The 26,797-nt window shown below is 48.0% G+C and overlaps 2 protein-coding genes and 1 long non-coding RNA gene across 5 annotated transcripts; 1 reads left to right on the top strand and 2 right to left on the bottom strand.

Moving 5' to 3' along the window:
• Positions 1 to 541: 541 nt before the first annotated feature.
• ZDHHC12 (zinc finger DHHC-type palmitoyltransferase 12) lies at positions 542 to 5,252 on the bottom strand. 2 transcript variants are annotated; one of them, XM_064676952.1, is made up of 5 exons: positions 5,098 to 5,252; positions 4,692 to 4,828; positions 3,703 to 3,789; positions 2,386 to 2,549; positions 542 to 1,901 (listed from the first exon to the last, which is right to left on the bottom strand). In XM_064676952.1, the coding sequence occupies exons 1-5, from the start codon at positions 5,180 to 5,182 to the stop codon at positions 1,592 to 1,594; spliced, it is 783 nt and encodes a 260-aa protein (XP_064533022.1). In that variant the 5' UTR covers positions 5,183 to 5,252; the 3' UTR covers positions 542 to 1,591. The 2 variants fall into 2 exon arrangements, with proteins under 2 accessions (XP_064533022.1, XP_064533021.1); XM_064676951.1 differs by having other exon boundaries at positions 2,386 to 2,552; positions 5,098 to 5,251.
• On the top strand, positions 4,749 to 22,872 carry LOC135425070 (uncharacterized). Its single transcript, XR_010435460.1, has 5 exons — positions 4,749 to 4,835; positions 5,852 to 6,021; positions 6,555 to 6,622; positions 12,011 to 22,133; positions 22,318 to 22,872. It is a non-coding gene; the product is annotated as an uncharacterized LOC135425070 (long non-coding RNA).
• On the bottom strand, positions 7,535 to 23,029 carry ZER1 (zyg-11 related cell cycle regulator). 2 transcript variants are annotated; one of them, XM_064676950.1, is made up of 16 exons: positions 22,872 to 23,029; positions 21,875 to 22,025; positions 21,172 to 21,608; positions 19,448 to 19,624; positions 18,287 to 18,401; positions 17,935 to 18,081; positions 17,530 to 17,703; positions 16,710 to 16,925; positions 16,013 to 16,054; positions 15,552 to 15,671; positions 14,985 to 15,100; positions 14,686 to 14,874; positions 13,635 to 13,732; positions 13,251 to 13,353; positions 12,220 to 12,308; positions 7,535 to 10,052 (listed from the first exon to the last, which is right to left on the bottom strand). In XM_064676950.1, exons 1-15 carry the CDS (start codon positions 23,027 to 23,029, stop codon positions 12,251 to 12,253), a joined length of 2,301 nt encoding a protein of 766 aa, XP_064533020.1. In that variant the 3' UTR covers positions 7,535 to 10,052; positions 12,220 to 12,250. The 2 variants fall into 2 exon arrangements, with proteins under 2 accessions (XP_064533020.1, XP_064533019.1); XM_064676949.1 differs by having other exon boundaries at positions 7,535 to 12,308.
• Between the last annotated feature and the right edge of the window lie 3,768 nt (positions 23,030 to 26,797).

The raw sequence follows: 26,797 nt of genomic DNA, 5'->3' as shown, positions 1-26,797 counted from the left end.
ATTTAATATTTTATTTTATAATTTAGAGTAAAAAAAAAAGGAAAATTATCATCCCAGTGCTTTTTAAAAGTAATTACCAAAGAGAGCAAAACTGTGCTTTGAGCTGTAGTACCTGCTGACAAATTTCTACTTGACTGATACTTTAAGAACCAGAAAAGGTGATCCAGACTTCAGCAGGCACCACAGTGACACCAACAAACTACAGAATCCATTCTGGATGCTATTACAGTGTCACAAAACCAACCCTTAGTGTTTTTATATCCCTCATAAGAGCTTCTACCCTGAACAAAGCAGGCTGGGAACTGATCACAAACTCTGGACTTGGTCAAAAAAGGAATCTTTTGAACTGCTTTTGGACTGTCATGCTGTGTTAGTGACTACACTGTTCTTTCATGAGTGTTCATTAACTTTAAACCCTGAGTGCATCCTCCTGGCTTGCCAGATGTGTTCCTGAGCTGGTGTCAGTTCCTGAGCCAAGGCAATTAAGGCACAAAATAATTTTAACTAACATTTTGTTGTGGTGTTTTTTGGTGTTGGGTTGTTGGTTTTTTTTAACAGAAAAGGGTCAGGACTAAAATTGACACCACAGCCTTCTCTGTTTTTAAAGCTGAAGTTGGCCATCCCAAACTTCTTTTTAATATCCCATGGAAAATTGAAGTATGACCTTTTATTTCAATGGAAAACAAGTACACTTGCTGCTGTCCTGGAAGCTGTCAGCACTCCTCGTCTCATCCACCAGGACCTGGCAGCTTTCCTCTTGCACTGAAATTGTATTCTTTTATTAAAATCTCACTAGTATGTTGAGGTAGTAGTAGTTTTACCAATAACTCAGTAGCCAAGCATAACTTTTCTGTCCAGAGAAAAGTGGATGGTATTATTCTTTGCTGACTTAGTTCAAAATAGCCTGTGAATTGGTAACAGCAGCATCAACTTAAAAAGCTGTGAGGAAGCTGCTCAGGGCATCACAAACTACAGGCTAATTATCTCATAAGCTGAATTGGGTGTCTTACAGCTGTTTCTCATGCACATTAACAGTGTTAAGCCTCAAAGCTTTGTGGAAGGCATTAACTTGAGGCATGTGGATGAAATGAAATTTGCCTTTGACTGTCTAAATATTTACTCAAGTATTTCTGTTTCATGCCCAGTACTACTGACAAAAGGCACTGCAGTTCTCACAGTCAGAACTAGGCTGAAGAAAGGCCACAAAAATTATATTGAACCTGGCTGGTTTTGTCTGTATTGCTGCTTTTTCCTAGCAGCAAAAGGAAAGGGAGACCTCAGGGAAGAGAATTCTTCAGGAGATGTGGATGCAGTTAAGAAAAGGAAGCAAATTTAGAGAGATACCTTTGCTCAGACCAGAAATCAGCTCTGCTGGCCTTGGCCTTCCCAGAACCAGTGTCTCATCTTTAACAGTGTTATTTGTATATAAAAAATAACCCTGGCTATTCCTGAAATGTACTTTGCAGGACGAGCAGGTCATGGAGCAGGTTGCACAGTCCGTGATGTGTTAAAGTTCAGTGCAAGGAAGCAGCAGCAATTGCACGAGCAAAGCTCTGCCCAGCAACCTGCAGGTGTGTTGGTACTCCTGGGACTAGACAGGCTCACTGTTCCTGTGAAAATAGATTTGCTCCCATGCAGTGAGGTGGCGTGAGCAGAAGAATCTCCAGAGGTTGAGGATGATCCCCTGGTCAAAGGGATTGTCCAGCTCGGAGTGGCGCAGGTAGGAGATGCGGTGGTGGGACATGAACTCCCAGGTCGTGGTGTTGCACGAGATGAGGTACAGGTGGGAAACAAGCAGCAGCAGGACCACAGTGGTGAATATGACTATCAGGAGGAAGGAGAGCAGGAGGAAAATGTTGTACTTCAGCCATTCCCAGGACTGTTGAAAGTAGAGGCCTGACCTTTCAATTCAAAGAGAAATAAATCTGCAGTTAAAGGAGCAGAATAAGTTCCATAAACCTGATGGCACATTTAAGTTTGATTCATAACTAGTGAGCTGCTGATAATCCTTTACTACACAGAGTTAATATACTGTAAAGTCCTGAGAGACTGCACCTGTAGGGATTGGAATCTAAGAAGTTCAGAAATGCTGGTTCCCCTGACAGCTGAGAGACAATCGCCTTGAGTTAACTCCTCTCCTGAACAGCTGGAACCCTGATGGAGTTTCCAGCACTTGGATTTGTAAACAAAGATCAGTAACTGAAGCAAAATGAACAATGGAACCTAAATTATCAGATTCTGCTCAAGATTAGGGGGCTTCAGGATGCAAAAGACAGTGAAGATCCAAAGCCAATCCAATGTTCTACACCAGCCCTTCCGTGGGCCTCGAGGAGCACCACAACTTTCGGCCATCTCAGAGGTCCAAACGCCACCTCCTGCCCTTACCAAGCAACGTGGCCTCCCCACAGCAGAACCACCAGCTGCACAGCCAGGTAGGCAATGAAGAGGGGGTGGTTCCTTTCTCCCACACAGTTCTCAATCCAGGGGCAGTGGTGGTCGTAGCGCCGCACGCAGTGCTGGCACAGCTGGCAGTGCCTGGCTCTCATGGGCTGCTGCAAAACAGAGACAATCAATCAGAAAAAGAAAAAAACCCTGCTGGCAGTAGTCACTGCAGTAGTGCTGTCCCTCTCCCTGCTTGGTAGAACAGAACATCACGCAAAACTCTTCCTCCACAGCAGTCCTGTCCCTAAAGCACTCCAGGGTGAGACAACAGCACATCAGCATTGCTAAGAACAGCTCAAAGGGGTTGTGATTCCCCTGCTACAGACCCAGATGGGTGAGATTCAAACTAAGTGACTCTCCCACATTATTTCTATCTACACATCTTTATTATCTACATATTTATAGGAAGTCCAGTGTGCCACGGAGGGAGACAGAGCCAATGAGTCCATTCAGGAAAGCATGGGCAGACTATTGAGGTGAGAAACTAGGACCACTGCTGTTGAATAGAGTGGGCAGGGATGGGATGTTTTTAAGGGATGCACAGAGGAGGGAAGTGTCTGCTTCTGTCAGTACAAGACATTTGCACAGGAAAGCAGCTCAAATACCAGGAACAGAAAAGATGAAAGACGAAAGACCTGATTGAGAAAAGTAGCAATTCCTAAGATTTGTGCCCTGAAGCATAAAAATGCTTTGCCAGCTTTTCCTCCTGAAATAAGCTCACTTATCCTGGTAGATATTCTTTAGGAATTTATGGAAGCTGGGATAATGCTTAATTTTATTAAACCGATAAGGATCACTCTGAAAACAGGCCTCTCTAGGCTTTAGGCAAACTGTTTTAAGAGCTAATTAAATTGCTCTAATTTCTCCTTCATGCTGTCTTTTACCATCCAGGCCAATGTTCTGTTGTTTTAAGGCCTCCAAACAAGCTCTCAGTGATGATCAGTTCACACAGGGCCTTCAACTGCCCTTCTGACTGTCAAGGTATGTTCAAAATAACCTTCTTGACACTGTTTGACATGGCAGTAAGAATGCAGAATACAATTTTTCCATGGCAAAAGAAGATCCTTGTTTCTACAAGCCAGCAGGGACTTCCAGCCTTGGAAAACTGGCCTTTGTGCCAGTGTCCATCACTACTACATGTGTAGCTACACAATCTAGCCTCCTCTGAGCAGCACTGATGGAGCAGAAAAACACCAACAACAGCAGCTGAACTTTGAGATCACTCATCCCATCCTGTTCCAGCATGTTCTGGGTGCCCACCTTCACCAGGCAGTAACCACAGCGCCGCAGCTTCACGTCACCCGTAGCCTGGGGGATCACCAGGCCCTGTCCTTCAGCCTCCCCTGCCTGCAAAAAAGAGACAGAGGAAGGTTTGTGTGGTGCTGTCTTGGCATGACTGAGCTGTCTTACTGCATCTTTTTACTTAGCAGTTACACAGTGCTGGTTATCTCTATCATTAGGAAAGTTAAAATAATTCCTTGGAATTCCTAGAGACGCTGCAGTTGTGGTACAGCGAGAGAGAAGGGGCTCCTGTAACCACACAAAGAATGTTTGCGTAGAGGCAGAAATAACTCTGGACAAGACACACTTTGGGACAAAAACAAGATTTCATTTCCAAACACAATAATGATGTCTTTTCAGTATAAGCAGTGCTACTTATTCATCCACAGCCACACTCACATTAATGATGGAGGACCAAGACTGATCATGCTTTTGTCCTGCACAGTCTGGCAGGCAGTGAACCTCAGGCAGACTATCAGTTACTGGAACTTTGCATCTCCGTTTATCTCACTGTAACTTGTTTGTGTGCATGTCCTCTGAGAGAGCAACAAATCCATAAACAGTTCAATAAACAGGGCTGCAGAGAGCACTGTCTGCCAAGCCTGCCCTTCAATTTAGGTTTTTGTGCACTCGTACCACTTGAGCAGCAGTTAGAATAAAATAGGTCATGTACACATTCTATAGGGCACTGCAGCCTCTGCTGGAAGAGAGGACTTGGGCTCAAATGGCACAGTCACTTACAAGGTCAGTGTGGTGTGAAAGGCACATTTAAAGTCTGAACCCTTTTGCTGTTGTTACAGAATACGAATGTGAGGCAGTGTGGTCTCATCTCCGATGGGCTGTGCGTGTTTCCTTCGTGCCAGCACAACAGAAACTATTTCACGCTGTTCTTATCTTGCAGAGCGGAAAAAGAAGAGAAGCCTATGGACTTCATAGTCTCACCACTGTTCATTTATGAAGGGATTTACCTTTGCTTCCTCTTCAGGCTTAACAAAACCCGGATCCATGAGAGACACTTTGAAGTACAGCAGGACGGAGCACAGAACCAGCAGGACGAAGATGAGCGGCTGCAGCAGCTCCCCGCGCTCCTCTTGCTCGCGCAGATCTGAAAGGTACCCAAAAAAGAGAGAGAGCGGCGGCTCCTTGTGAAGCGTCCGGGATGTTTCCCTCTGGCCTTAGCAAAGGGATCCCGCACCTACGGGGAGAAACGGGGCGGGGTGAGCGGGGAGAGGCTGAGAAGGGGCTCCCCACACCCTCCCCTGCCCTGGGGGCACCCCCGGGCCGTGCCGGGGGGCAGGGCCCGCACAGCCCCGCACCGATCCCCGTCCCCCGGTGCCCCCGGGGCGGAGCGGCCCCGGCCCGGCCCCGCCTCACCCGTGCGGTGCAGGAGGAGCCCGAGCGTCAGGGCCGCGCTGAGGGCCGTGTGTGCCGCCCGCACCCAGCGCCCGCCGGGCCCCATGGAGGCACCGCGGCGGCCCCGGGGCGCCGCCGGCCCGGAAGGGACCGGGCGGGGCCGGAGGGGACACGGGCGGGGCCGGAGGGGACACGGGCAGCGCCCCGAGGCGGGGCCAGGGCGGCCTGTGCCGGCCCGGCGGGCGGGGGCTCCGCGGGGCACGGGGCTCACTTCTCTCCTCCTCGCGGGCTCCGCTGCCCTGTAGAACCGGGCTCTCTTTCCTCCCCACCACTCCCGATTTTTCCCGCTGCAGCCCGCGAGCCTTCTCCCCCACACACCGCCCGTGTTGTGCCCAGCGCCCCGGGGTCTTTCCCCGAGGAAGGTGTTGGACTGGATGATCTCCAGAGGTCCCTTCCGACTCGGATTTGGTGTTTTCCCTGAGCCCCTTCCCGCCCCGAGCCCGGGCTCTCAATGACTCTGCCGGGCTGTGCCAGCGGGTGTGGGGAGCGCAGGACTGGGCACAGTGCTCGGCACCTCCGATCCACCGGGGCGGACACTGCTGGGTGTGCGGAGTGATGGAAGGGTCTGGGAGCCACGGAAGGGTCTGGCAGAGGTGGGTCAGGCAGTGGGTGCCGTTCGAAGGCTGCTCGAGGTGGTGCCTGAGGTGCCGCACTGCATTACCTCCAGTCTTGCCAATGTGGTTATTCCATGTGTTCATTTCCATCCCCCGGGAAGAGGCACAGAGGCCGTGCCTGGCTGGATGCCGTTACAGGGCCCCATGAACAAAACGGAGCCTGGAGAATGCCCGACATAACTTGAGGAGGGATGTGATCTGGCCGGGGATGTCTGCACTGAAGAGGCTCCTGGCTGAGCGAGGGCATTGAATGGCCCGCAGAGCGAAGCAGGTGTGTTTAGAGAACGGCCCTTCTCAGCTGAAACAGGCATCTAAAAACAGTTGAATTGCACCCCAGGTGACTCTTGCTAACAATAAAAAAGCTAAGGTGACTATAGCTTAGATATACGTATTTACACTTGGAGTGTCTGTCAGTTTAGGGGAGATGAATCTCATCACAGGCCTGTAATAGTTCCAAAATCAGTGTTTTCTCTTTACACTATTTTCAGTTTTAACACAAATAAACCTTGCTGCTTTTGTTACCTTCCTTCTCAGTGAAAATTTGAAAAGAAAAATCCTATTCTTTCTAAATTTACCCTCCAGCACATTAAAAGTAGCTGATTCCTTGATATCGTTTGCCCACAAATTCATTATTTTGGTCTCTTTAAGTCAGTGGCCACCTGCTGATTCCAGGAAAGCACCTGGCTGTGTGGGTCACTTAAATGGTTTACCTGAGATAGCTGGGTTGAAATGTTAATAAAAATTGTAGACAAAATTTTCAATAATCATTCAAACCCTTTTGCTTTAATTTTTTTTTTATTCTAGGTAAATGCAAAACTTACAGCTATCCTCCCTCAGACACCTCACAGACTGTACTGGTGCTTGAAAAAAAGGTGGGTAGTGTCTTTCCTTCCTTGCAGAGAGGTGTAAATTTTAAAGCTTAATAATGGCAATCTGAGTAGTAACAACATTATCCACTTGAAAGTAGAAACATTTTGATGTTCTAGAATAATCTGTCCTAAGGAGTGTATTCTCACTCTCTTTGTGATTAAAATAATTTGGTGCATGTTACTCTTTTTATCTTCTCCTTCAGCTGTGAAACCTGTCTTGCAGAGATCAGAGCTCATCTCTGTCTCAAGGGCTTCAGCCTCAGTGAGTGGTTGAAATTAGGCTCAGTTCCAGAAAATCTCTAATAGTGAGTTTCTGAGTGGAGATTCTAGGTTCTTATGGCATTCCAGCTAGGAATTCCATGCTGCTGGAAACCTAAGGTATCTCTCTGTCCTCTTACAACAGGGCACATTTTCAGAGGCAGTTCAGTTTCATATGATTCCTCCTCCCACTCCGTTCACCCCGAGTCTGATCCTTTAGAGACTCCACAATGACCACTGAATTAACCAGCAGCTGAGCCCTTGCAGGACCAGAGTCTTAAGCAGAAAGTCATGCTGGCCTTAAAGCAGATTGACTGGCTTAAGCCAGAGGCTTTTCTTAAGTGCTCAGCTTCTGCCCACTTACAAAGCCTGGGCTGTGGAGTGTGAGCTGCAGATCTGTTACGGAGTTCAGAGCAATCTGTACACTCAAATATTGTCCTGATTTTTTTATTCTCCTCTCACACAATCTCCTAACAATACTCTCTTCCTCCACATCTCTTTTCTGTTGACAAACAGTATTGTATCCCTTGGAGTGATGAAAGGCAAAGCCACTGAACTGCACCATCAACACATGGCAGTTCCTTTCATTTGTAATGAAATATTTGACAGCAAATGGCCCAGTAATGTACCTAAATAAACCACATCCACAGACCAAAGGAAGAAGACACTGTTGAGCACTAGGTTTAATACACAGAGGGTATCCAATGGATACAACAGAAAAGTTAATTCATTCAGAATTGTAAGGAAGCAGCAGTTGTGCATTTTGATTTTTTTGCTGGGTTTCACCACGTACAAACATTTGAACCAGGCCCCCACATCAGGCAGGTCCATGGACAGAGTAAAAGCAGACACTCATTATAACAGAGGGTATTTTCTTTCAGCAAAACAAGGAAATACATATTTGGTTAGCTTAAAAACTTCTTTAAAAACAAGAAAAGAGTTACAGAGAGAATCAGTGACAAGTATATGAAATCAAACCAAAGTCTGCTAAAGCAGAAGTGTTTCAGTTCAGCAGGAAATCTCCCTCAACCCTTATTTAAGTGCTGTCTTCTCCAGCCCCCATGTTCCTTTTCATCCATACCTGATGACTATTGCCCTCTGTGCTTCATGCACATGGTTGTCGTGGAGACCAGCTGTTTCCCTACTTTTAATTCTCTTTTTCTAGCACAAGCTGCCCTCTGACACCTGAGCTGTGGCAGGCTCCTCCCTGAACAGTCTCAAGGAAATGTTTTTTGTATGGATAGTGCCTGACTGCAGTGCCCCTGGAGCTCTTGTCCTACTTGTAATTAATTGCCTTCTTCAGGTGATGAGAGGAACTCAGCTCACAGCTCCATGACTTTTCTTCCCACTCATCCTTTACAGAGACCAGAGTGACAGCAGCAGCAGCCCAGCCAAGGTGACAAGCTGGGTAGGATTCAGTGCTGAAGAGAAACATTTCAGTAGGAAGGTGCAGGGAAACAGCAGCCATGGTGCAGATGGATTATCTGCAGTGCTCTGATTGCCACAAATATCAGTGCTAAACTTGCCTGGCTTGGTCTAGATGAGAAAGTCTGGTGCTGCTGGGTGTTAGGCATCATACAAGGAGATGCCAGTCCTTATAAGCAATTCCTCCCACAGATCTTGTAAAATGGAAGCACTTGTGGGAAGTTGCCCAGCAATTTGGAAGTTGCCCAGCACTGCCTGCTGAGCCAAGGGCCACTGAAGGACAGGGCAGCCTCCAGCCAGGGAGGAAACTACACAGTCCAGGCAGAGGGATCCTTTGTTGGCACAGTCTCTGCAGGGAGCTACTGAGTTGTGTTCGTGCTCTGCTTGCCAGGCTTTGCAATATTAAAGGAAATGTAGTAGTGAAATCATGAAGAGTCTGGGTAGGCCAACAGCTACTGAGCACAAGGAGCACCTCTGCCACGTGTTTACTCATGATGAACTTCTCTCCAGCTGGATTTTCACTTGACAGTTCTGGTGACAACCCTGTTCTGGTTTTCTGAGCAGGGTTGGTGATTGGCTCTATGATTCTGTGTGGAGTTAAAGTCTCCTGGTTCATTCCTTTGATCCAGCAAGGCTGGAAGGTCTGAGGCTTCCCTGGAACAGGCAAGCATTTCAGGGTATCTGACTTCCCCTTTTACATTAGACCGTCATAAAAAAATCAGCCACTTTGCCCTCCCCTCCTTGCAGAACACTGATATGATATCTGCAGGCAGCTCTCCTGTTCTGTCCTCAGCTCTGGATCTATGGCAGCAATTAACTCTGTCTCCAAAAACTGCTTTCAGGTCATACCTCTTGTTTCAGTTAGGGAAACTGTGGTACAAACTCATTTCAGACTTCCAATTACAGAATTCTTGGGTTGTGCTCAGGTGTTCAGAGGATACCTTTCTCTCTTTTGCTTCTTACTGAAGGGGAAATGTTATTTTTCAGCTCACAAATTCTTGGCTTGAAGACATGGAAGCTTGTAGGCAAAGCTCATGTGACTAACAGGGATGGTACTTCTTTTAACGTGCTGTCTCAGGAATTTACCTTGCTGTGGCCTGACTCAAAGTCTGATGTGTAGCTTGCTGTAATTGCCCAGTTGTAGTTCCCCCTTCCCCTGGGATGAGTGACAGATTTCAGCTCAGACTGAGCTTTTCTGGCAGCCTGGCCTGACTCCATTAATCTCCTTGTTGCTGGGAATTTGAAATCTTTTTATCCTGGTTCAGGTACAGCTTGCTGAGGGGCTGTGAGCAGTGAGGACAGAGGTTTACAGTAGGAAACAAAGCTTTGGTGCAGCTTGGAGCTTGTTAGTTTGGGATGCAGCAGGTGAGACCCCAGTAACAGCTGAACTTGGGGGGGCACTGGTTTGAAAAACCCAAACCTTTGGGGTCTTGAGGCAGATGGAACCAAGTCACTGGTTGTTCATTAGCCTTGATGTAGTTGTGCCAAAATCTCAGAGAAAAGCCTGACTGCACGGATTGCAATGCAAGGCTGAGCTCTGCTCCAGCTGAGATGGGAGTGCCACTGTCTCCCCAGGGTGGCAGCTGCATTCTGGGGACAAGGGTTTCTGATACCTCTCCCCCTGTGACATGTCCCCTTCTGCTCCACTCCCTCCTTGCCAACAGTCAGAATCCTCAGTGCTTTTTGTCAGGTGATTTGAGATTTTAGTGGCAGGAGCTTTCACTACATGGGCATTGGGAAGGAAGCAAACCTGGTGGGCAGCACTGTCAAGTGAAACAACTTCAGGACAGCAGCACTAAATGGAATTAAAGAGCAAAACCTGACTCCCCTAACACACCAAGGCTGCCTGGCAGTATTTGCAGCCTCTCTTAGTTTTGCATCTAGAAGGAAGATCAGCAAATGTTACACAGAAAACAGATCTTGAAATAAGCTTCCCCATCTCAAAGCTTTAGAGACACAAATTCTTGGGGAACAGGAATAAGAGAGAGAAAAATACATTTTAAAAGACTGCAAAAAAGTATAATTTGTCAAGTTTTGCAAATCTTAAGAAAACAATTCGAAAGTGACACAAAAATATATATAAGTTTGAAAAATACTTAAAAGAAAAAAGTACAGATCTCACAATACCAAAACAAATGACATATGGTTAAAAAGAAAAAAAAAAAAAGACATTGAATAACACCATATTGGCAGAAAAAGTAAACCTGTCCAGGCAGCTGTGTTCTGTCAGTTAAAGTGTCAGTTTGTGGATCAAGGATCTGTCTCTAACGTGCTCACAAGGACAACATGAACTCTGAGCATTAGCAGAACCTCATAGCAGCGAGTCAAATCTGAGAGCAACGTGTCCAAGGGCAGAGAGCAGCAAGTTACTGTGCTGAGAGGCCTGAAATGTCCCACCTCACGTGGCTGTGGGCTCCTCTCCTGCTACCAGGCATAAAATCTTTTCCAAGTCCCTTCTAAGGGAAGATTTGTGACTTGTCAAAGAGCTGTGGTGAGCAGTGGGCTCTAAGCATGAGCTGCTCACTGTGCTTAGAGTGTCTGGCTGGGAGAAACTTCAGCTTCTGGAGCCCTTACAGGTCTGGAGTGTTACAGGTGAAGACCAGCTGGGTGGGACTCTCCTCTCACCTGCATCACAAACTGCAGTAAAGCTGCTGATGGGAGTGGGGCTGCACTGGGAAGTGCTGCTGGAGTCAGACAGGAGTAGGGCCTTCTGCTTCCCAGAAGAAAGTGGAACAAGAGGGGCTATTTCGTGGGACTGCCCTCCAAAGGGTGCATGGAGACTCCCCACTCTCAGGAGAGGACTTCAGCACCTCCAATTCCAGCAGTTGTGCTGCAGTCAGAGACCTGTAAGGGGGAATTACTGTGCCACTGAGCACAGCTTGTGCTGATGCAGACTGAGGAAGAGCAGAGCAGCTTCAGGCCATTCCTGGGACTTGCATGAGGGGTACAACTGCTCTGGATCAGGGCCTGGGAGAGTTTATTATACAGACAGAAATACTCTGGCTTTGTAGCCCTTCCCCACAAAAGAAACAAAACTAAAAGGTGGTGAAGGTCTGGAATGAAGATGTGTAGCCCTTTATGAACAAACCTGGTGCCTTCTTGCACAGGCTCCCTTTGAGAGAAAAGCTCTGTGTAGCCAAGAATATGTAACTGGTTTTACTGGTCATCCCTGACCTTAAGAGGGTGGGCGGGCTGGCAGATCCTACTGTACTGCCAATGGGGACAAAACAGACCTCTTGACTTTACTGGGAATGTCTTACTTCTGGATGACCCATATACAGTTAGCAGTGCTTCCATTAATGTGAGTCTTCTATAAAAAACCCTTAAGGGAGTGAATTAGCTTAAAAGATCTTTCTTCCCTATTTTCTCCATGTATAAATATCGCTAAAAGGTCAGTTCTTTTGGTCTGTCTCTCTGGTATTGTGTCCCCCAACCTCTCTGACTAAATAAATAACTCATCCCTGCCCACAGCCCCACTGAGCAGCCAGTGCTGATTCAGGACTGGTGTTCTTGCAGACATTACAGGACCTCATGCAGTACAGCAAAAGGGAATTCTCTAAAAAGTGGGAAATAAACATGTCACACTAGTGATCACACAACTAGGTCTTCAAGCTCATGGTCATTTGAGGCTCTCGGTGTGGTCTAAAACAAAAAGGTTAAAAGATACATAATGTAGTTGTCTTTGTTTTTTGTTTTCTTTTTATACAGAAATCATACACACGGAACTTCAACCTGAAACTTCATAACAAAAAAAGTCCACTAAGGAAAGCATTTTGTTGTGCAAAAAGTCCCTCCCCCCTCCTCTGTTCACCTTCATCTACTGAGGGTCTCACACACACACAAAGTTTCCTTCCAACGGGCGAGTTGGTAAGAAAGAGTCCTCCCTATGTACAGTGAGTTAGAGAGAAGCTGGATACAGTGCTGGCAAGAGGCATTGGGTGAGTGCCTCTATCTGGAAGTGTCCATGTTCTCCTCCTTAAAGTTACTGCAGTGCTCTATAACTTTCCTATGGATAAAACAAGGACAAGGAGAAAGGGTTTAGTGTAAAGCTTATTGCACCCAGTTGTGAGACAGTAAGGTAAGAACTGTCCCACAGTTGATCTCTATGTAACTTTATCCTCTTTGTGTCAAAACCAGTAAACTCCACAACAGCAGCTTAGAGCTCCCAGTCTGGAATGTCAAGTCACAGTAGTGCACATCCAGATCCATTTGTGACTGTTCATTCACCACCCCCATATCCAAATCCTCAGATACCTTTGAATCACAGCAGGAAACACGTGCACACAAATGTCTGTCATTCACTGTGCTGTCACCTGTGCCATAAACACACACTGTGTGTAACTGTGACTGTCTTCTGCAGGCTCCAGTCCCCTCCAGTGCATAGTGACCCTTCAGCTGTGGGAATACCTGCTGCCCACCCACCAGGTATGTGTTCCCAGCCCATCTCTACCTCTTTTATATCCATCCTGCAGGTATGAAATTACAGCTCTTGCTCTGCCAATGACCAGAGACTGCAGCTGGCTTTTAAAACCCTGAACAGACTCCAAAAGAAGGTCACGTAACTGGGGAAGCTCACAAAGGTGATGGACTCTCTCTGCCTTTTGAAAAATGCTCTCATTTTAACTGTGCAGTCAGTAGTTTTAATGACAGACCAATATGACTCTGGAGACAGTGATGACTGGAGACTATTGGCCTAAGAGCTGCAATTAGTCACGTGGCTCCCTTGACCAACAAGCCAATTCTGTAACCAATTTGCCTGGCAATGATCTGTGTGCATTGCCCACCTACAAACACCTCCAGTCTGTTTTCACCTATTTTTCCTGTGTTCACTTCATACCCCTTGCACACATCGATGCAGGCCTTGCTTTGGCAGCCTCACTTGATGGGGAAGAATAAAAACTAAAGTAAAGCTAAACTGGATGTTTGTGACAGTGCTCTGGTGTCCTACCGGGCCATTTCCTTGGTCTCTTGCCGTGCTGAGGCCATTTTGATCATGTCCTTCAGGAGAGGGATCCCACCTTCTTTGATCAGCAGCGGGCAGTACTTGTCAGCTGCAGAGAAAAGAATGAAACAGGCCCTTGTGAGCCCTCACAAGAGGGGTACAAAGGGTGGCAGGAGGGCAAGGAGAAGGATCAAAACAGTGAAGGAATTTCCTACACACCAAGTCTCATTGTTTTTGTTTGGCTATGCTGCCTGGACATTCCTGCATCATTCAAAAAAGGTTTTCTCCCCCTACATAGCTTAACTGGGAAGACTTTTTCTGCTGACAGCCTCAGAGCCACCCCCTCAAGTTCTACAGTGCAAGGGATGTGATTTCAGAAAGGGAACTTACGGTAGACAGAGACCAGGTTATAGAGTGCCCAGGTGGCCCAGTGCTGGCTGACTGGGGAGATTCCTTGTGGAAGAAGTCGGAGGATTGGTTCAAATGACCTGCACAGAAATATTACAGAAGTTGTTAAAAATCCGAGAGTAACTTCTTTCAGAACCTTCACCACTCACAGCAATACAAACTCTGCTCACAGATGTCACAGCAGTAAATGCACTGCCATGCCAAAGATTCTGGCACCAAGGCTGTGTCCCAGGGCAGTGCTGGCAGGATTACAGGCCCCACCACTTCAGCACAAACACTGCCCAGATAAATAGCTGCTAGGAGGGTGACTGAGCCCAAAATCTGATTTCCATCCTCCATCAGTCATTTGCTCACGACAGCTAAAACCCAGCACTGATCGATCTGTAGAGGGGATAAAGCCAAGCTATACCCAGGCAAAGCTGGCTGCACACGTGCAAGGGTTGCTGTGTTTCTTCTGACAACAATGACATGTCTATACTGTGGAACAGGCACTGGAATGCCAGTTCTGGATCCCTGCCAAGCACTAAGGGAATACTGAGTACCTGATACCCTCTTACAGGAAGGGTTTTGGACGGTCCCAGCAGTTGTATAAACGCATGAAGGGATTTCTGGGAACTGTGTCTAAATATGCCCCTGAGAGTGAAAGCTACAGCACATGACTTTGGGAAGCAAACACTTAAGGAGCTGCAAAGGACAGCAGTCTCAGAGCATGATGCTTAGGCAGTCCCAGACAGATCATGGGTTTCCTGAGCTACTCAATTTCATCAGAAACATGCAGGAGAAATTCTGTTGGGCTCCCAAACTTCTCCCATAGGAATTGCCAGGTAAGGTGTCTAATTTCAGCAGCTTGTGTAACATATTTCAAAGGAAGATGTAAAACCCTCACTAAAGAATATCCCTGAGGATGTTCCTCTCTCACTTTGAACAGAGCCTCCATGCTGGGCTATATCTCTTCCATTCCCTCTGTTGGTGTTGGCTTCCTGTGACAATCCTGGCTCCTGGGTGAGTGGGCCAAACTTTTCCTATTCCTCACCTGTAATTGATATTTCTCCTGGAGTTGATATCCCAGCTCTGGATGGCTGCCCACATCCTCTTCACAACTTCCTCTCGGTGGGGCTCACAGATCCCCCAAGCCTCTGGACCATCAAACATGATATGGGAGAGCACTCCACAGGCATTATAGGACACCTCAATCCCGTCGGCTTTGCTCTCCAGCAGGTTGCTACCAAGGGAGACGAGATCACTTAGAGGTGCTGAAGCAGCAAAGGTTTAGGAGTCTCCAGGTGATGGAGGAGCAGAGCTCCAGGCCCAGCTGATGAGCCAGGCACTCACCTGAACACACTGATGAACTGGGAGGTCATGAGCTGTGGGCGGAGCTCCTTCACTTCTGCCACATTGCCCAGGAGGCCCAGCATGTTGCGGTGCAGCTCCTGTTTCTCTGGGAATTCCTGGATGAGCAAAGGACAGGATTACATACAGGTAGGGCCACAGTGATGCCAAGAACAAGCAACCCTGGGGAAAGGCTGTACAGCACATCTAGAAAGGCTGAGCACTTTTGGGAAGTCAGGAATGGCTCCTTAGCAGGAGCCAAATGGGATCTGGAGTGCTAAAGGTACATGTGAAGTGAGAGAGTTGAGACCAGGGCCCTCTGTTCACTGTTCACTGCTGCTCTGCTCAGGGGAACTGAGCAAAGCTGGGGAAAGAGGAAGATGTGTTGACTTCCTCTGTTCTACTGGCTGGGTAGAAGGATGTGAGAAGAACATAGACAAGCTTTTACTTTTCCATTTGTGCAATGCAGGAAGTACTCCTTGGAGAGGAGCAGAGCCAGGGATCCTGCCCAGGCACCCACATCTCCACTGCTCGTGGAGACAATCTCTCCCCAGAGACAATCCCACTTACTTTCAAGCACTCCAAGAACAGTTTCATGCCGCTGTAGTTAAGGAACATCTCACAGTTATCTGGGGTCTCATCAGTGATGTTCCATAGGGCACTCCAGGAGAACTCCATCACCTGATCACACTAGAGAGTCAAAGAAGGGACAGAATCAGAGCTTTGCTAATGTGGGAGCCTGACGCAGACCAACCACTTGTTTCCTCTGGCATCACCCCAAATGGCTCCAGAGGTAAGAAAACCTTGTTATTCACTTTCAATTTGTCAGCAAGTGGGTTTTTTTGTTTAATATTTTTGTCTCCCTGTCACATTCCCCTGCCCTCAGCCTGAGACAAGAAATTCTGCAGCATCAGCTGAGATGTCTTGTGTTTGTCAGAGAAGCTGAGCTGGCACTTTGGGCTGATCTCCAGGCCTAAGTGGGACTGAAGAGAAAATACTCTATGTATATGTTTTTTTGGGGAAACACTCACCGTTTTATCAGCCAACTTCTTCTGAATCAACTTTAGCATTGTCTGTGGGCAAAGGAAGGGGAAGAGTGAGAAACAGTTTAGAAATCATGGAGCTAAAACTTAGCTGCTGTGGTACTGCAGTGGCCAATTTTCGGGCATATTCAATTTTGATCCTTTGTAGAGAACCTACTTGGTATCTCTTTCTTTAAACCAATAGGACTGGGTTATGTTCAAAGTTGCAGGTATTTACAGAGATGAACTATGCCAGTCCCTGAACTGCTGAGTTTGTGGTTGAGTCAGTTTTGATCTGTATGACAAAGTCTGGGATGTGGCATAACTGCACCAGAGCACTGGCCTCTGCAGCTCTTGGAAAAGGTGAGGGATGTGGGTTGACATGAGCTGGGAAGCTGATGCAAACTTGGGGAGGAAGAGAAGGAGCGAGCCACAAGGTGGTACCAGCTGTGGAAATAACATGATGTGGTGGGGAGGTATAACCTGTATAAGGTTACAGTGCTTCCCTGCCCTCCCAGGCAGTCTCTGGGATCATGGCTGGTAAGCAAGCAAAGGGGCTCCAGGAAGGGTTAGCACTGCTGGGACAGTGGTTCCCTCCTGTGATACTGTGAGGTTGGATCACAGCTGGATGCATTGGGTGAACGGCTGCAAGGGAACTGTGCTGGCCTGGGTTAAGGGTAAGTAGACACCCTGGGACCATACCAACCATGACAAACCCCATCTTGCCCACAGCTTCTTTGTGGTCGTTGTCCACCTGGCAGACCAGAGCGTTGCAGAGGTGCACAGCGATGCGCTGGATGGACTCGTCCTGCCGGCTCTGGTTGAGGATGTTCAGCAGCAGCTCGTTGACCCGGCGGTACTGGAACTCCAGCTCCTCAGGAATGCTGAAGTTACACAGTGTCAGGCAGCAGTTCCGCTGTACCTGGGCCAAAAGGAAGCAAACACTGGGCCAGGTGGCTACAAAACCACCGGCCCCATCACTTCATGTTTCCTTTCTGCTTGGTATTGAAACCATCTTCTTGCCTCACTACAACTACTAAAATTTCAATTACCCTTCTATTTAGTGCTGTGCTTTAGCCATGCTCTGTCAGTACCCCTTTCTTTCTCTCTGTCAGTTCAGTTTCACAGGGCCACACAATTACCCAGGGCCCAATTACCCACTTGCTTTCCAAGCCAGTTCCTCTCTGTGTGCAAGCTCAGCTGGCTTCCAGTACAGAGATTTGGGATGTTTCTTTCCATTGACTCGATATCCCCAATGCCTTTGACACCATCTTTGACTGCTATCCATGGAAAAAAAGGAGCCTTGCTATCATTACTTTCTCCCCCTTTTTCTGGAGAATATCACATGGATAAGGAACACCCTGCATGTAATCCCCATCACTGAGTGAAGGAAAGGAGCAGATCTGGGCAATCGCTTCTCTGCCTTGACTCAGTGCCTGGAGGCTGAGGAGACCCAGATGCTGACACCAGGCTAAAGAAATAGGATAAGGGAAGGAGGGCGCTGAAGGAGCCTGGTCTGCTCTTACTGTGACCTCCTGGTAGGACTCCATGCCGTTCAGCACCACCTGGATGACCTGGCGCCGCAGCTTCACGCTCTGCTCCATGCGGTACTCGGAGTTGGTCAGGTAGAACAGCGCCGCGCTGCCCGTCACCTGGATGTTTTTGTCATCCTTGTGGCACTTGAGGGCTGTGATCACCAGCTGAGGAGAAAGAACATGGAGCTTCAGTGCCACTGACTTGCTGTGGAGTCTTGGAGTGACTGTTAGACGCCCTCAAGGAATGCGTGGCCCAGGCATTGAGGGAATGTGCTTATGAAACGAAGGTAAACCAGGTCCACTGCACTACTGGAACTTTCTCCAGAACGGTTTCCCAGGGTGAAAAAAAGACTGGGACCACAAAATTACCCTTGTGAGGGAGAGGCAAAGGCTCACCTGGAGGGCTCTCAGCAGCTGGCTGCAGCGCTCGATGCGGGCGATGTCGAACAGGAGGTTGATGGCGCGGGAGGTGATCTCCGGCCGGTGCTCCGTGTAAGCCTCGATGGCATTCAGGACTTGCTCTTCATTCTTGTCTCCACTCACCTGGTACAGGGGAACAAAAACAGTCAGGGAAGAAATTATGGAGGAGGAGGCAGATTTCCTGCATTATCAACTAGGTATTGAAAGGTCAGAGCTCAATTGTCACAACTGAGACCCAAAGAACTCCGCTCTGCTGGCAGCCAATAATTTTCATGTTCTTTCAACTAATACCAAGCTCCCACTGCCTGCATTCCTGCAGCCTTGTTACCTTGTAGGCTGGAATATGTGTCAGGCGGCAGAGAGACGTTTCAAAAAGGCCCAGGAACTGGAGTGGCCGTTTCAGACCCCGGAAGGGAGCAATGCTGCTCTTTGCTGGCTCAATGCTGAGGGGAAAAAATAAGAGATCGCTCATGTCGGTACCGTGTTTCTTCAGGTGTCAGCCCTCCATTCACTCTGCACTGCCTCATAACCAGAGTGATAATGGCTACACTTCACTTTACAGGAGCTCCTAAACATAACCCTAAACGTTCATCCCAGGTGATCCTGAGTGAAGGGTGAATGTGTGGAATAGAACCAGCAGTAAGAAGAATTCATGCAGACAGAATGCAGCTTTCCCAGGTAGAATTTGTCCTGGAAATTCACTGGTTGGAGTGAACATTTCCTTTTAAAGGGCTGTGGATTTCGCTGATCCAAAGTATTTGCAGTCTGGGCTGTGCATCATCTGATAGACTAGATCTGCTTCTGTGAGCAGGCAGGAACACTGCTTTTGCTGCCATGTTCCTTATTGACCAAGAGCCAGTGCATTTTCACCAGCTCTGATAAAAAGGAGCCAGTACTGTCCCACTTGTTTGCTTCTGTTCAGTAAGTGCTTCATAGGAGGGCAGAGTTCTTGGCTGAGCTGGAAAACCAAACCTCTAGCTGTGCCCCTACCAGGATTTGCAAGGATTGATCTCCCCAATATCCAGGTCAAATCTGAAAACAGGCCTTTAGATTCCAAGTTCCTAAAACATTCAGCCCTCCCTGACTCAGTGTATAAATGTTCTGTCTCAAAAGAGCCTGAATTTTAGTGAGGGTAAGAATGTTCTGTGTAGGAAGTATGTACAGAGCTTTGGAGTCCTTTCAGAAATAATCCTGCAGGAGATCCCTGGGAGAATGTGTGTGGAAAAGAACTGAAATCCTTCAGAGCTGTATGGCAGGCAGATGGGATGATTTCTTTATTACTCTTACAAGTCCTTACATGTATTGCATACAGCAATAGCAGTTGATTCTCACACCAGTCTTTACTGTCAGGGGAAACTGGGAAGAGTTGTATCCTGCTTCTTAGTATTAGACCTACAGAATTTGGGAACTCAAAAGAGGGAACTGTTCTTAACTCATCTTTCCATGATCTATCCATCCAAGCAAACCTCAGTAACTGCTGTTCCTGTACCTTGTCTGGCCCATCTTCTCCTCCATGCTGGGGATGGTGCAGTTCTCCAGCATGGTGTGCCCTGAGATGTCGAGCGAGCTGAGGTTCACCAGGTTCTCCACAAACAGGTTCAGAACCCGCCGGGTCAGCTTAAACTTGTAATAACTGGACAGATGGTCTCGGGAGATATCCAAGTGCCTGCAGGTGACAGAGAGCATCTCAGAGCCTGGAGAGCGTTAGCTGGGGCTTCTGCCTCTCTACCAGAGGAAAAGGAGTACCAAGTGTGATTATTATTTATTATTATTTCCTTCCCAAGGTACAGGAATGTGATTCTGTAGGCTCTGGCAGCAGCAGCTGGCCCTGTGTGTAACCTAAGCACACAGATTATCTGGCAGAGGTCTACCTGGAGCAGAGCACAGTGAATCGTCTGGCCACACATCACAAAGCAAATGGCTCCAGGCTCAGGAACTGCCTTTCCCAAGCTCCATCGCAGCAGCCACCTGAGCATTTCTGCCTGGAGATTAAAATGCATCAGAGGATCTTTGCATCCCCAGAAACGTATCTTGCCTCATCCCACAAATTAAGTTACACAAGATTTTGTCTGCTTCCCCAATCTTCTAATTTTTCCACCTCGGGCTAGTACTCTGTCCTGATTTCTTTCAGGTGTTTAAATGCTTAAGCTTTGGGAAAATCCTGCTGCTATGGGAGTGGTGGGACAAACTGACCCACATGGTGTGCAGGTGGGGTCCCTTACAGGGCAGGGGCTAAGATCCTTGAGAGAGACTTTTCTAAACTTCCTGAAACAGGAGCCAGCATCCCACTCACAAAAGTGTCTTCCATCTGTTGCAGACCAGGTTTCATTGCAAGTCACTGGGACTTAAAAGTACTTAGATTTAGAAAATGTTATCCAGGATGTTCCCTGAGACTCCAGAGTGTATGTTAATGTGCCTGAGTTCAACTGTGATGATGCTAAAGCCATTGCAAAGCATCCTTCCTGTGAATAGTAAGGCCTTTCTCTCTGGTTTGGGAAGTCCTGGATTCCTTTCCCAATACCACTGTGAGGTTTGAATAGCAATTGTCTCAGCTCTGGTTCAGGAAATTGTTTCACTGTCAACACTTTTAGGTCAGGAGCACCCATTTGTTGACACTGCTTGTTCCCTTGGTTGCCCCATCCATGCACAGTGGGCTTCCATGGAGTACAGCCAGAAGACAGCCTGAGCTCAGAGCTTTGCCTAGTTTTATTACAGAGCTAGGCTTAAACTTTGTAAATCCCAGTTTGATGAATGGTTTGGAGGACTGAGTTTCACAGTGTATCACTGTGTTACTTTATGTAACCATATGTAGTAATTTTCTTTTGCCATCTCTGGGGTATTCACCTCTTCTATTTTGTTTGTCTGGTTGGGGGTGGTGATGGTTTTGGTTTGGTGTTCGGTTTGTGGGGGGTTTTTTTGGGTGTCTGGGGTTTTTTGGGAGATGTGAAGGTGTTATTTTTTGCTTTTCTAAGAGGAAGTTTCTGCTAAGTATATCTTTTTACAAGTAAAATTCAGGCTGGCTTTAGACATGTCAGATATGTGCAGTGAGTCAATGAGTGAGCCTGTTCACAGGAAGGTTTATAACCTGAACCCAGCAGGTTATAAGGTTAGAGGCACCCAGAGGTGCTTCTCTGTTAGCAGGCAAGTAGATAATTCCTAAAAGACCTTTTCCTATCAGCGGGCAAAGGATAGGCAAGGAAGAACAGATCTGACCTGAGCTTGCGAAGCTGTGCGATCACTTGGATGTGTTCCTCTGAAAGGTCCATGTTGTAAAGCACTAAGGAAACCAGACTGTCCTTCCACTGGGTGAGGAATCCCACATCATTCAGCTGGATCCCAGAGAGATCCAGAGCTGCCAGGGAGGCCAGAGGCCGCAGCAGGGTCTCCACGTTCACCCCCTCAATCAGGCGGCCCAGGTTCAGGAAGCGCAGGCGGTTGAAGCCTTCAAAGGTAAAGTCCTTGACCAAGACCTGGCGGGTGGGGTTCACCAGACAGTCATCCTCACACCCCCCGGGGTTCTCCTCCTCGTAGAAGATATTGCAGCAGCCAAAGAGGCTCAGGGAGATCAGTGTGTGGCTGAAGCTCACCAAGGTTTGCAGGCTCTTGGCCGTCAGCTTCTCACAGTTAGTCAGGTAGAGCTCAACAAGATCCTGGGAAAAGAGAAATCAAGGTTAGGATATATTTCACAGGTAAAGTGCCCACCCTGTTTGATCCACACCTCCCGCTGGGACAGCCTGAGACCACATATCACCAGTGTCCCCATCCCATTCCCTACAGTGGCTTTGGGAGCTGAGAAGGGAGAAGCCGATGTTATTCCCAAAGTGAAGGATGGAGCCTTGGGGATCTGCATGTCTGGGATTCTAGCTGGTGCCCATGCAGCAATGCTGTGACATGACAGCTGTCAATGCAACAGCACCTGCTTCCTGATGGCCTCCAGGTCCTGGTCCTGCACAATCTGTTCCCGCAGGTGGATCCGAGCCAGCCTGGTGCTCCGTGGGTCTGAGAAGAGGGTGAAGAAGCTTTCATGGGGTTCGAAGATGCTGTCTGTCTTCACCAGCTCCACATACCTGTGGGGGGCAATGGCATTAGCACAGCATGGCAGAGGCTCAGCTACAGTTCTGGCACCTGCACTGGTGACATGGGAATGTGACACCAACCCCCTCCTGATCACCCAGGTCAGCCTCTGGGGTAGAGGGGCTGACCCACTACCTCTCCTGGCACTGAGCTAATCCTTAGGGATATTTTGGGCAAGACTGTGTGTGTTTGTGAGCAAACTGGATTCTGGCAAGCACAGCCTCCAGGAATTTTTTCCCTAGCTGTTTAAACTTAGTAATTTGATTTTTTTTCTAATTTTTTCAGAAAATTAGCTGGCCAGAGTTCTCTGCCAGACTTTGTGGGCACAAGTTCAGCCAAGAGAGACTGTGACAGCCAAATTATGTAAATCCCTGGAAACAGGTTGCTTTGTAAATCTATGGGAGCAGCAACTTTAAAATTTAACATCTGTTACCACTTTGCACTCTTTATTTCTCTGCTTGGAGAGGGAGCTGTAAAGCTTCAGTAGTGGGAAATGGGAAGGCTCCTTTGTTGCTTACTGACTGTGAAGCAGTGACTGTTTCACTCTGGGTTTACCCTTCTGATTTCCCTTTTAACAGGACTTTGTTCAGCTCTATCTGACTAACTTGGAAAGGGTGATATCCGCAGAAATTAGAGTGATATATAGCACTACAATAACTCTGGGAACACTTCCTTCTGAACTTAATGCAAACCTTTACTGCCAAGATGAAGATCAATTGGAAAAACAGCCCTATGATTTCTTCCCCTTTCATTCTTTTTGGAGAACTATACACCCCTTTGCCTGAGCTCCCAGCTCCTCAAACCAGGCAAAGCTTCCCAAAGCCAGGCCTAAAACGTACTCGTTGACAAGTTTGTCACAGATCTCGCTGGGCAGGAAGATGTCAGGGTGGAGCCGGAGCGTTTCGTTGTCCAGGAGGTAGCAGAGGGTCCCCTCCAAGTTGCGAAGGCAGAAGTCGGTGCACAGGGTCATCAGCGACTCGGGGCTGTCAGATGCCATCCTGAGGGAAGTTATGGGAAGGGGAAGAGCAGGAGGAAGCTTTTGATTCAGGAGATCCTTTCCTCAGATGAAGTTCCAGGATGGATTTACAGGGACATCAGGGCAGCTGGAAGCAGAGGGGAAAAGAGATGCTTTGAGAAAGGCGCAAATCCAAGCGTCCCGACCAGCGTCCCAGGATGTTGGGAGTTGTGTTTACAGCCCTGGACCTCAAAAAGACCTGCAGCAGTTTGGCCTCTCTGGCAGTGTGACCGTAATTCCTTGGTATCTCCCCCCCCAAGGATGAGTTAATGTGAAAGTGTTTGGAAATGAGGCTGCACAGCCAAATGTTTCCTCCTTGCAGATTATCTGGTGACAAAGGCCCTCGGAAAGGGAAGTGGCAGAAGCCACATTGCTTGGTTTCCTTCAGAGTGGGTTGGATAAAGCAGCAGAACATTTGCTGTCGGGATAATCCTCTGTGTGGCCTCTGTGTGGCCCCGTGGGATCAGCTGACCCTGTATCTCCTGCCTGTAATTCTGTTTGCCACCACTCCAAGGCAAGTTCCGTTTTCAAGCTGAATGTTTCCCTGTAGTGCCAAGGCAGAAGCTTCATGAAAGTCTTTGAACTAGACTGTGAAGTGGATCAGAAGCCAGAGGCAAACACACGGACTGGTCTGGGATCCCTCTGAGTACAGTGTAAGGCAACTCAGCATGTGTAAGTTTATGCACATGCTGGACACCTGAACTCAGGGAAGATATCACTGTCTTTATTTGTTTGACAAAATCTGACAGCTCTGGTATCAAGATTTGCTCACTGAAGCCCTGAGGTGTTTAGCAGAAGTGTTAATTTGAACACCAGCAATGACATTTTACTTCCAAAGGGTCAAATCAGGTTAGAAGCAATCCTAATGTGAACTTCTCTAAAGATTTCCAGACACAAAAATATTGTTGAAATGTTTATTTTTGATGTAAAACCTGTGTCTTATCCATCAGTCTGTCCCTGCTGGCAGCAAGAACACCAGTGCTGTGGAGGCAGTTGCTGTTCTCTGTGCCACAGCTGAGCAGCCACTGCTGGGGAAGTTGTTGCAAAATGTCCTTAACCATATTACATTTCTCATCCTTTATCCTGCAGCTGCAAAGATCAGGACACTTCTCTGCGTCTCCCTAAAGCCTCTGCTGCTCTCCCTTTCCTCCAGTCCTGCAGTATCAGTACAAGGCAGAAGAGTTTAACTCCCTTTCCTCAGCCTCATGACAAGGGCACTGGGGTGGATCAGGCACCTTCTCTCTGCCCTTTTCAGATGCTGTTCAGCCCCTACCTGGGTGATGATGCCCATACAAAATCAAGGCTGTGGACAAGGAAACCCTTCAAATTCAGGCACCAAAGGGTCTCCATGGGTGACAGGAGCACAGCTGTGACTGAGCCTGCCTGGCAGCCCAAGCTCCCTCTGATCCCTCCCTGTCCTGCAGAAGGGATTTCCATGCAAACATGAAGGCAGCACAAGTTGCAACTCAAACCTCTTTTTTTTCCTTCCTCCTGCCTTTCATTAATTCTTTTTCTGTGTTCTGACCTACAAGATTTAGCAGCTTTTCCAGGGGGGGATCTCAGATTCTCTGCTGGTGTTGGCTCAAAATGTAAAACCTCTCCAGGCAAAAGCAGATGCTGAGGAAAAGAAAAAACAAACCCAAAACCTCAGCAATCACAAAAATTGTACTTTAAACTCTCTCCAATCAGGATGTTAAGGGTGTAACCTACTCTTCTGTGTCACCGAGTCTTGAGATGGGGTCACAAGAACATAAAATTGTGAGTTCTCAATAGTGCCATGACAGCTCAGAGACATTGGAGGTCCATATGGTCCCAACCATGAAAATGGAGGGTCTGCAGTTTTTAAACAGAAGGAGCTCCATAATCCATGGCTCTCTCCTTTGTAGCCAAGTCAGGAGAGAAGTCAAGGCTGAAATGGGCCACTGAGTGCAGAGTATCTTCTCTCTGGCTGGGAGGTCCTGGCCAGGGGAATGCAGGTGGGAGGCAGCTGCCCTGTTCCTGCTTTGGAGATGAATCAGCCTCACCTCCAGAACGAGTCCCTCTCGCAGATTTTGCCTCAAGCCTGAGAGAATCTTTCCAGAAAGGCAAGATCAACAGGAAGATCTGAACCAGTTGGGAAGCACGTTCTGCTGTCCCTACCAGTTCCCCTGTGCCATCAGACAGGAGGTCCCTGCAGCCAGTGTTCTTCCACTGTTTACTACCAATGGCCAGAGAACTCGAAAACAAATTCCCATTGACAATCCATTGTCACGTGCAGCTGGAAACGGCCAGTGCTTGGGACTTGTCCAAGCAGCTCAGAGCACCAGAGGGCTAGGACTGCCTTCCTGTGGCTCTGCCCAGCCTCTGTTCCCTCTCTGCTGAGACCAGCACAATGCAGCCAGTTGATCCCAGCCCTGGAGAAATCAGCTGCCCTTTAACTTCTGAGCTCCCCGTGATCCACCAACACAATCCCAGACAGAAGTTCAACAGAAAGAAGAGTGGTTAAGCTGTCCCAGTGAAATAAGACCAAAGAAAAGCTTTCATCTTCATGATTTATTACGGATATCTGAGCAGCTGCTGTGACCTTTTGTCCAGGACAAGACACAAGCTGGGCTCTCCCTCCTCTCTTAGACCCAAGACGTGACATGTCGGCAGGGGGAGGGGGAATTAAGTGTCAGTAGCTGCCCTGATCAATATTGTCTCCAGTTACAACCTTGGTGTGTGACACCAAGAAACAAACTGGAGATGCTGATAAATGACTAACATTTGTCTGATTGTTATCCTCAAGCAGCTCTCTACAGGACCAAGCTGCCCAGTGACAGCCACCAGTGCCTTCCAAGGATGGGCAACGAGCTGCCTGGTGCACGTGTGCTTTGGAAGAGTCAAAAAAAGACACATGAAAGATGCTGAAAATTCAAGAGCACCAACTGCAAACTGACCAGAACTACAGTGCCAATATTTATTTCTCTAACAAATTTACCTCCATCTCAGTGCATGACGGAATCGAGTCCCTCAGAGCTGCAGGAGCAGGAACACAAAAGCCATTTCCATGGGTACAGCCACAGCCCCCTCCCACCATCCACAGGCCCAAAACCAGCCACAGCACAGGCAGCTCCACTCACCCCATCACCAGGACCCACCAGTCTCTTTGCAAGTATTGTCTATTTTCAGGCTGCACCTGAATGGTGACAGCATTCCAGGCTGCACTGGCACATGAGCCCCTGGCACTCTTGGGGCTGCTGGTGCCAATATCCTCTCCCCTGGACTCCAGACCAATCCTCTCTCCCAGCCTCTCTCCAGGCAGTGCCCAGAGCCAAGCCTGACTCACTCTGGCTCCGTGCCAACCACAGAACGTTTATGCTGCCGCTGCTACAAAAATAATTGGCAAAGCTGACTTTTCCAGCATCAGGGACCTGTCCAAGGAGAGGGCAAACACTGTGCACTGACATGAGTGATTGCAGCGACTCCAGAATAACGAATGTCACGTAAATGCAGAGTTTGGCACAGGTTACGCTCCGAGGGGAAAGTGCACTGTCACCTTCGCTGGCGTCCTGCAGCTGCAAATCACTGGGATTGTGTTAATGGATGGGCCCTGGCAACCCGTGTGGGGAAACCCCATCCCTGCTCACACCGGGGGAAGGGAAGCAGGAGGAGATCGAACTGTTCTGTAACCCAGCACAGCCTGGAATTCCCAAACTTGTCAGCCTGCCACGACTGACACCGTAAACGAGACAGCTCGGGGAATGTGTTGATCTTTGTACCTGCCCGCAG

Source organism: Pseudopipra pipra, chromosome 20 (assembly GCF_036250125.1).
Source record: "Pseudopipra pipra isolate bDixPip1 chromosome 20, bDixPip1.hap1, whole genome shotgun sequence".
NCBI lineage: Eukaryota > Metazoa > Chordata > Aves > Passeriformes > Pipridae > Pseudopipra > Pseudopipra pipra.
This window is presented reverse-complemented; position numbering and strand designations above follow the sequence as displayed.

What these genes read in the sequence shown, in the direction of transcription:
- ZER1 (XM_064676949.1), bottom strand. Translation starts at nt 23,029, where the DNA reads ATGGCATCTGACAGCCCCGAGTCGCTGATGACCCTGTGCACCGACTTC. An exon ending in AGCTGCTGAGAGCCCTCCAG is followed by an intron (nt 17,704 to 17,934) that starts GTGAGCCTTTGC and finishes CTTTCTCCTCAG; the next exon opens with CTGGTGATCACAGCCCTCAA. An exon ending in CAGTTCATCAGTGTGTTCAG is followed by an intron (nt 14,875 to 14,984) that starts GTGAGTGCCTGG and finishes CTCCCTTGGTAG; the next exon opens with CAACCTGCTGGAGAGCAAAG.
- ZDHHC12 (XM_064676951.1), bottom strand. Translation starts at nt 5,182, where the DNA reads ATGGGGCCCGGCGGGCGCTGGGTGCGGGCGGCACACACGGCCCTCAGC. An exon ending in AGCCTGAAGAGGAAGCAAAG is followed by an intron (nt 3,790 to 4,691) that starts GTAAATCCCTTC and finishes TCTTTTTTGCAG; the next exon opens with GCAGGGGAGGCTGAAGGACA. An exon ending in TGGGGAGGCCACGTTGCTTG is followed by an intron (nt 1,902 to 2,385) that starts GTAAGGGCAGGA and finishes TTGAATTGAAAG; the next exon opens with GTCAGGCCTCTACTTTCAAC.